This window comes from Pseudopipra pipra, chromosome W (genome assembly GCF_036250125.1).
Source record: "Pseudopipra pipra isolate bDixPip1 chromosome W, bDixPip1.hap1, whole genome shotgun sequence".
Classification (NCBI taxonomy): domain Eukaryota; kingdom Metazoa; phylum Chordata; class Aves; order Passeriformes; family Pipridae; genus Pseudopipra; species Pseudopipra pipra.
In genome coordinates, this window is record NC_087580.1 from 20,657,454 (window position 1) to 20,667,110 (window position 9,657).

General features: G+C 51.6%; 1 protein-coding gene across 1 annotated transcript; it reads left to right on the forward strand.

Annotated features, from left to right (window-relative positions):
- The first annotated feature begins 1,135 nt into the window (after positions 1–1,135).
- On the forward strand, positions 1,136–2,033 carry LOC135405543 (olfactory receptor 14J1-like). The gene has a single exon (XM_064640250.1). It carries the CDS (start codon positions 1,170–1,172, stop codon positions 1,890–1,892), a length of 723 nt encoding a protein of 240 aa, XP_064496320.1. The 5' UTR covers positions 1,136–1,169; the 3' UTR covers positions 1,893–2,033.
- The last annotated feature ends 7,624 nt before the right edge of the window (positions 2,034–9,657 follow it).

A 9,657-nucleotide genomic window follows, 5' to 3' on the forward strand; every position in this document is an offset into this window, starting at 1 on the left:
GGCAGATTCCTGTGCAGACCCAAACCCTTTGGGTAATGCTGTGGGGATGTGTCTGTGGGAGCCAAGTGCCCAAGTGCCCTCCAGGCACCTTCAGGGTATTCAGCTGTTTGCCTGGGGGTCCTGCAGGGCTGCAGGTGCCCTCCAGAAGGGCACAGCTCTGCCATAGGATCTCTGTGCTGCACAGGATCCCCATGGAGAAAACTCCTCAGGGCTAAATCCATGCAAATGCTCTGGGCAGCTGCAAGGAGCATTTTGTGTCTCACTCTGGGAGGGGAGAGATGAAAAGGTGAGGAGTGTGTCAGTCTGTTCTTTGGACATGGATTCCTGGATCTCTGGGCAGTTTCTCTGGAGGGGAACAGTTGAGTGTGATGCTCCTCCAGCTCCAAGCTGCCAGCACAGGGCAGCTGAGCCCAGGACTGATGGGCAGAGCAGCTCTTCGCTCTGCACTGAGGGACTGTCCCTGTGCCCCTCAGAACCCACAAGACTTGACCTGCAGTGCAATGGAAATGTCAGGGATTTCAAACCTCCACAACCACTCATAAGGGTGGCAGGTGCAAGTGGGTGAACAAATCCAAAGAATTCCCTCAGCTCAGTCCTTCATTTGGGCAAATTGCAAACAGCAAAGCTGAGAAGCTCTTGGATGTATCATGAATACATTTAATTTGAGATCACCCTGCAGTCCAAGTTCCCTCTCCCAGCAGAGCAAGAAGGAGTCCTTGGGAGCCCATCAGAGAGTTCCTGATTCCAATGGTCCCCTCAGGCAGCAAAAGGCAGAGCTCAGGGGAGGGAGCTGCAGGGAGGTCTGAGTGAGGAGAGAGAGCCTGAGAGTGGGGTGGCTGAGACGGGTAATGTTTGGCTGCAGAAACCTGGTCTAACTCAGCAGTGACTTTTCCTCCTCAACAGATCAAAATAGTCTGGGGAAGGAGTAGCAAATGTCCAACAGCAGCTCCATGGCCCAGTTCCTCCTCCTGGCATTGGCAGACAGGCGGGAGCTGCAGCTCCTGCACTTCTGGCTCTTCCTGGGCATCTCCCTGGCTGCCCTCCTGGCCAACGGCCTCATCCTCAGCGCCGTAGCCTGCGACCACCACCTGCACACCCCCATGGGCTTCTTCCTGCTCAACCTCTCCCTCACAGACCTGGGCTGCATCTGCACCACTGTCCCCAAAGCCATGCACAATTCCCTCTGGGACACCACAACCATCTCCTACATGGGATGTGCTGCACAGCTCTTTTTCTTTCTATTCTTCATCTCATCAGAGTATTTCCTCCTCACCATCATGTGCTACGACCGCTACGTTGCCATCTGCAAACCCCTGCACTACGGGACCCTCCTGGGCAGCAGAGCTTGTGCCCACATGGCAGCAGCTGCCTGGGCCACTGGCTTTCTCAATGCTCTGCTGCACACAGCCAATACATTTTCCCTCCCTCTGTGCCAGGGCAATGCCCTGGGCCAGTTCTTCTGTGAAATCCCACACATCCTCAAGCTCTCCTGCTCACACTCAGGCTACCTCAGGGAACTTGGGCTCATTGGGGTTAGTGGCTGCTCAGCACTTGGTTGTTTTGTTTTCATTGTTTTCTCCTATGTGCAGATCTTCAGGGCTGTGCTGAGGATCCCCTCTCAGCAGGGACGGCACAAAGCCTTTTCCACGTGCCTCCCTCACCTGACCGTGCTCTCCCTCTTTGTCAGCACTGCAGCATTTGCCAACCTCAAGCCCCCTTCCATCTCCTCCCCATCCCTGGATCTGGCTCTGTCAGTTCTATACTCGGTGGTGCCTCCAGCACTGAACCCCCTCATCTACAGCCTGAGGAACCAGGAGCTCAAGGATGCCCTGAGGAAAATGATGACTGGATGCTTTTCAGGAGCAATAAAGTGCCTGTGTCCTGGTGTGTAGCATTCAGAATGGGACTCCTTAATGGCCCAGCCTTCCTGCTCAGGTTTTTCTTGGAGGTCATTGGATTCTTCTTGCAATAACTTTCTGTGCAATGAAATATTTTTATGCATCTGCCTTCTAATTTAGTGTCTACCCATTGAATTTGACCCAGGGATGTATAAATGATGAATTGTCCTCTCTGAGTATTTAAACAAAATTAAGGACCCTGCAGTGTCTTCTTTGTCCAAGACCCTTCTTCTCAGATGTTCCTAAAGGACAGCACACTGCAGGACAGGAGGTATTTGGAAAGGGGAAGGGGACAATAATCCCAGCCCAGCAGCACTGCCAGGGAGCAGCAGTGCTTGGTCTTTGCAGAGCTGCTCTCTTGCCACTCCCACACTGTCCTCCTGAGCCCCTTTCTCGCTGTAAGGCCTGAGTGTTCTCTGAGCACAGTCCTGGGGAGTGGAAGCCCTTGGAGCACAGGCAGGGACAGGCCCTGGGAACTTGTGAAGCAGAGCTGGGCTCTCTCCTGTGAGTGCTTCAGAGCTGCCATCCTGGGGCAGCTCCTGCCCAGCGTGGGCAGGCACAAGGTCTCTCCAGCTGCTCCTCTCCCCTCCCCAGTGCCACTGTTTTCTGCAGCCTCCTCATCCTTGCCCAGCACAGCCCTCCTGGCACAGTTGGACACAGCCCTTGTTCTACCCCCTCCTCAGGCACCTGCCCAACCCCCTCAGCTCCAGCCTGATGGCCACAAACCTTCAGGGCAGGGAGGCACTGGGGAAATGCTGAAGGAACCTTTCAGCTGCACTCAAATCCAATTGGAGGGGTTGGCCTCGAGGAAGAAATCCCTTCTCATTCTCCACAACCACCAGGACAACCTGTGTTATGTCCTGGGCACTCCTCTGGAAGTGGGGGCTATGGAAAAGGTTTTGGTGTCAGGGATATTGGGAAGGCTGGGCAGTGTCACTGGGAGACCTCTCCCAAACCCTTGGAAAGGCCAGAGCCATCCCAGAGCTTCCTGGGGCCTTGGCAAAGGCAGACCTGGAACCAGTCTGCAAACAGGGCAGCAAGGAGGGTTGGCAGAGTTCCAGACTGCTCAGGCTCAGCAGGGAAGGGGATAGGGCAAGTCCTGCTGCAGCCATTGCCAGGCATGGGAAGGACAAGGCAGGGATTGCAGAACCCCTGTGGGAGGGAATAGAAGAGGATGTTGTGTGCCCAGACTTTATCAAGGCCTTTGACATGGTCTCCTGTGGTCTCCTTATGGACAGACTTGTGAGAGCTGGACTGAAGAAGTGGAAGATGTGGTGGGTGGGAAGTTGGCTGAATGAAGAGTGTCGAATTAAATCCATGGTACAAAGTCCCCTTGGCAGCAACTTCCTGGTGAAATCCCACAGTGACCAGCCCTTGAACACCACTAGAGAACATCTTTATTATCTCTCTGTACACTGGGACAAAATGTGTCCTTTGTGGATGATGCCAAATTTCAGGGAGCTCTTGAGCAACCTGTCCTGGTTTAAAGACACATATTGGGGCAGGAAATCCAATAAAATGAACTCACTCCCCTTTTGTTCCCCAACAGTACAAGGAGACAAAATACACGGAGGTATAAGTGAAAAAATAAGATTTGACTGACAAGAAAAACAGCAACAAAACCAGCAATACCAACAGAACAGTTCAAAGCATCAGCAGAGAGAGAAATTTCCTACTCTCTACCCCCTGTCCCAACTTCCTTTTGTAAACACATAAAAACAGGGATCAACACATGCCTCCCTTCCCCCTTTTCTCCCTGAATGTACAAAGAACGAAAAACAAAACCTTTGGAAAGAGGGGACAAAGCAAAATCTGGGAAACTCTCTGGTCTGAGATCAGTTGTGCTGCCCAAGAACACGTTGACTCCAGAGGTGTCCAAGCGGGGCAGAGCCGGCGACTCCGGTCCGTGCGGCGGCGGGGGGGAGGCAGCGGCTCTGCTTGATTCCATGGAGTTCTGGGGAGGCACAGTGGCCCCTTGGTTCCATGAGGGTCTGAGATGTCTCAGGGTTCATTTGGTTCCAAAGAGACCCCACATGTCACAATGGCCCCTTGGTTCCATGAGATTCCACAGTGTCCCTGCATTCCTTTGGTTCCATGAGGCCCTGCAGTGTCACAGGGCCACTTGATTCTGTGACTTTACAAAGAATCAGAATGGCCCCTTGATTTAAGGCCAACTGCACATGGGGCTGCCTTAGGGGGAGTGTGGGCACCCAGACAAGGGAGTTGTCACCCCCCTGGACTCAGCCCTGGGGTCACCACATCTGGACTGGTCGGTCTGTCTGTGAGGTTCCCCATTCTGAAGAAATGAGGAAGAACTGGAGAGGGTCTAGAGGAGATCTGACAGGATGGACCTTTTCTCTGTATTGGAATTAGAATGAAATCTCCACAAAGAGTAGCATGGAAAGTTCAGACTGAAGGTGAGGAAAAAGAAATGTCACTCAAGGGGGACCCTTGTGGTGCAAGAGCTCGCCCAGAGGGAGTCAGGATCAGCCCATGGCTTTGTGTTCCAGGGAACAGCCAGAGCTGGTGCAGAGCCACCAGGGAGGGTCTAGAAATGCTGCTGGGAGGGGGTGGGAAAGCAGGAGGGGTGTGTGCAGCCTGCAAGGCCAGAGCAGCAGCAGGGCCAGGGCAGGACAGCCTGCAGGAGAGATGGCCAAGGGCTCTGGCAGGGCTGCAAGGCCCAAAGGCACCCAGGCCTTTGTCCCCTTGCCTCTGGCAGCTGCCTCTGCCACTCAGGCCACCACAAGCACCTTTCCTGGCAGGTTCTGCCCTTGGGTTCTGCCTCGCCCCTCCCTCAGCAGCCTGGCAGGGGTTGCCCAGTTTTGGGCTTTTGTTGTTCCTCCCCCTCCCATCCCAGTGCCCCCAAACAGCCCTGAGCCAGCCGGGAGGGACAGGATCTGCTGGGCCAGGGCCTGGGGCTCAGGCCTTGGCCTTTGTGCTCCACAAAACCAAAGCAGGCTTTGCTCAGCATTGCAGGGGCCTGCCCAGAGCCTTTGTCTGCCTGCACTCCTGGCCTCCAAGGAGCTGCTCCAAGGAGTCCCTGGGGAGGCTTTGGCAGTGCCTGCCCTCAGTGGGGCCCAGCAATGCTTCAAGGCACTTGCAGTTTGGCTTCTGACTTCTTGGGCAGCTGCTTCAATCTTCTCTCAGTACCTCAAGGATCATGGGCTGGGCTGCAAACACACCGTGGGGCTCATTAAAATGCAGAAATCCCTCAGGATCTCTTTCTTTGTCTTCCTTTAATTGTCTTCAAGGCAATTTCAAAACAAGTCTTCAAAGTTTGTACTTTTTTTGTTTTAATTCAATGATGAATAATTTTTTAGTTCAGAGGAGAGGTGATAGAGGTGTTCTCCAAGTGATCTTGATGCTGAGTGTCTCCTCAGGAGATCCACACTGACCCTGGATGATCAACCTTGCTCCTCACCCCCCAACCTCACCAGTTCTGACATGGCCCATCTTGGACTGACAGCTGATGCAGCTCCAAACACACTGTGGGACCCATTAAAACACTGAAAAACAAATTATTTTTCTTTCTTTAATTGTCTTCAAGATGTCAACAACTAATTGGAGTTGTTTTTTAGTTTAACTAAGGAGGAAGATTTTAAAGTGGACACCACGAAAAATATTTTTTTTTTATGAAGGGGAATGATTTACTCAGATCCTTGGGATGCAAGAGGGTCAGGGTGCAAAGGATTTAGACACAAACATAAGGGCGCAAAAGAGTTTAGTATCATTTAATTATTGACCTGTTTAGCAGTTATCAAGTGATTCAATAGCATTTGCCACAATTTTAACAGTGACTGAATTAGAGATTCACAAGAACAACATTCACCCCTCAGTCAATTCACACCCATACCCAGGCAGAGATGTGTGGACACATCAATAGCTGGCTGTGGAAAGGTCCCTCTCCAAAATTCTCCTTCTTGTTAGGGAAACACTCCCCCAAATCCCTTTGTGTTTGCCACCAGACAAGGGTCCCAGCTGGAGGAGTGTTTGTGGAGGGGGATCAGAATTGTCCTGGCCATCAGCGCCGCTCTTTGGAGTGTTGCAAACTGGAGGGTTCCTGAGCTGGGAGAGGCTGCCAGAGGTGTCCCACTGAGAGGGAGGTGCTGGGGAGCTGCCAGGGCCTCCCTCAGCCCCGCTGGGTGTGGGCTCACAAGGGGACTGGCTTTAGTTATCTGCTGAATTTCCATCCTGGTGTCAGGAATGACTGGAGTTTCCAAACTATTTGGGAATTGTATCCAAACTGTTCCATTAGGACTGTGATTCAGGCAGGGAATGTTCCAAGGCTTTCATGGGATGACTGATTATCCTCTGTTCCCCAACTGTTCCACTCTGGATTGTTCCCACCTGTATCATCCAGGAGCACCTGGTCCAGTCCAGGGACACTTCCCCACACTCCTGGTCCAGTCCAGAGGCTCTTTATTGCTCAGCTGGTTTGGTCAAGGCTTGTCAGGAGCTCCTGAGATCATCGACCAGGCCTGAGGAGAATGGGGGTGGATGCACCAAAACAAAGGCTTCTTAGAAAAACTTTTTGTAGAGACTTCTCTGAGCACTCTCCAAGGTGTTTGCAGATGAAAACGTTGTCCTCATAGTCTAAGGGATACATTTTACCAAGGCCTGTAGTGGAGGAATATGGGGCAATGGCTTTGAACTGAAATAGGGGAGCTTTAAATTGGATAAAATGAAGAAATACTTACCAGTGGGGCTGGCAAAAACTGCATCAGGTTCCCAGAGAAGAGGAAGTCCCCTTCCTGGATTTGTTCAAGGTTAGAAACTTTGAGCAGCCTCAATTAGTGAAGATGTCACTGTCCACGTCCAGGGACTTGGACCAGATGAGCTTTTATATCCCTTCAAAGCCAAAGCTTTCTGTCATTCTTTGAGTCTAAAGTCCCAAAACTCCTTCTCCAAAGAATTTCCATTGCTAGGACATGAATTACCATGTTTTTGAAGAAGCCATTCTAAGCCCAAAAGGTAACAAATTAATTCCAAGGAAGTTCCAAGGTATCTGTATGAAACTTTAAGCAAGTGGGTCAATGGCAGAACCTCTCAAGGTGACCTTGCAGCTGAGGATGGGGGATTTGGCCTTGGGGTCTGAGACTCATGATGGGTAGTCAGAAAGGGGATTTGGGTACTGGGCAAGACTTGTAATGGGATGTCTTGGAAAGAACCAAAGTAAGGGTAGGATCACAGCGGTTTCTGAAGGACCAAGCATGAGAAAACAGAGAGAAAAAGGAATGAAAAAGCTGGTCATGGTAAACAGGAAGATGTTCAAGACATGTCCTTGGCTGTGCCCTGTAAGTGATCCCTACAACCTGTCCTGTTTTCCTAATAACTCCATTGCCAAGAAGTTTCTGTGGGGAGGGACCTCTCTGCTCCTGGCACAGATTGTGGCCCAAGTTCCAGCCACTGCAGCAGGAGCCACAAATAGTCAGGTCTTGTGTTCTCTGGGGGGTCAGACTCTGCCCAGACTGGGGTGTGTGTGTGTTGGAAGCACAAAAGAGTGAAGCAAATGCAAAGCTAAACACCCAGTGGAGCCTGACTTTGTCCCTAAGTGGGGGATGAGAATTGGACCCAACATGTGCAGGGACAGAGGGAGGGGTTTGTCCCCCTGGCCCTGCCCAGAAGGGACACCTTTCAGGAAGGGTTGTGGCCTTGGCTGTGCTGAGGGTTGCCCCGGGCAATGCAGCTTGGGATTGCAGTGGCACTGTCAGGGCTCTGCAGAGTTCCTGGCAGTTCCTGCCTTTGTCCCCAGCAATGCCAGAGACCTGCAGGGGTTGCAGTCAATCACTTGTGCTCTTTGGGACCCCGACTGGCTCTGCTGAATGTCAGCAGGCCTGGAGTTCCCAGACTGTTCCTGCATCCAGGGTCGGGCCTGCAGTGACGTTTGTGCAGCATTCAATTGGGGCAGTGGCAGGATGGCCATGGATCCATTCCTGCACAAACACAATGGGGCTCCATCCCAGGCAGGGAGAGAATGGGCCCACAGATGTTGGAAGGATAAGAAGCAGGGAGTTTTGTCACTGTGGAACCCCATGGAACCAAAGGAACCCTGGGACATGGTGGAACCTCCTGGAATAAAGGGGACATTGTGACCCTGCAGCACCTCATGGAACCAAAGGGAGTCTGGGACGTGGCAGGGCCTGATGGAAACAAAGGAACCTCCTGGGAACAAAGGGACCCTGGACACTGCAAAAGTCAGGGAGACAAGGGAACCCCAGGACACTGTGGAATCTCCTGGAATCCAGGGGCCATTGGAATACACTGGGGCCTCCTGGAACCAAAGGGAACATGGGACACTGCAGAACCTCATGGAATCAGAAGGACTCCGGCACTCTGTGGAAGGTCAGGGAATCAAGGGGTCAGTGTGACATCCCAGAACCTTTCGGAACCAAAGGGAACCAACGGGACATTGTAGAATCTCACGGAATCAAGGGTCCATTGTGACATTGGGGAAAATGATGGAATCAGTGGGCCATTGTCACACTGCAGGGCCTGATAGAGCCAAAGAACGTTGGGAAACAGTGCAATCTTATGGAATCAAGGAGCCATTGTCCCACTGCGGAGCCTCAAGAAAAAAGGGATCCAATCTTTGCCTCAGAGTTTGTCAACAAATTAAATTTAAGGAATTACAGAAGTGGGATTGAACCACTTTTGTCCCACAGGTTTTAATGATTGGCAAAATGAAAATATTTATATAAAATAATCCTTTATTCTTACAAATGATCAGACAAAAGATCTTAATCAGAATTATTTACTACAAAATACAAAGGCTAAAACTACAAGTAGTACAGTATGAGATAGGATAGTGCACTATATTGAAGCAATTATTGAAACAATTATATTAAAGCTAGCCAAAAGAAATAATTATCACATAGAGATCTGATGGAACTCACCCAGACCAATGATCGTGGGGAGATTTCTTTTGCTCAACCTTGAGGAGTGTCCTTGGAGGGCATCCCCACCCAAGGCAGGAATCTCCACACATCTACCCCAAGAAGGGCTGTGTTAGAAGAACCTGCCTGAATGAAAGGGGACTGGACTTCTCTAGTAGGAAGGGACTGACTGCTCCTCACAAATGGACAGGCCAGTGACCATCTTCTCTGTCCCATCCAACTTCCAAAAGCAGGATGTGTGTTTGGAGTTGGGTGAACCAGGCTGGTTTGAGCATCATTCAACACCAAAACCATTCCCAGGGTGCCACCGGTAACTGGCAGATCTCACAGACAGCTTGCATGAGAGCTGGCACTGTTGGCATTGTCTGATGGCATTTTAGGCCTTCTCAGGGTAGGCCCTCCTGCCCCCCGGGTCGAGAGGTTGGCTGTGAAAGTCCATCCTGGAGATGCACAGGGAGCCAAGAGTTGGGCTCCTGAGTGACATCCAACAATGGACAGGGGGATGGGACTGACCAGATGAAAGTGTCTCAGGTAGAGCTGGACTGGCAACACAAGGGGGAATTATTCCTGGCTCGCTGGGCCCAGGACACCTCAGGGCCTCAGGGAAGAGGTGCAACATCCAGCTGGGCTTGTGATCCAGAGCTGCATTTAACCCTGGACACCAACTGCCAGGTTCTCCAGACCTGGGAAACATGTGCTGCCATCAAAGAGGCCAAGAGGGTAAAGCCCCTGTGGGGTGGGGGATGATGGCTGAGATAGAGATGTGGGCAGGCCTGGCAGATTGATCCCAGCACACTCCCCAAACCAACCAAGGCAAGCTCTATGTGCTGACAATGGTGGACACAACCCCTGGATGGCAGGAGACA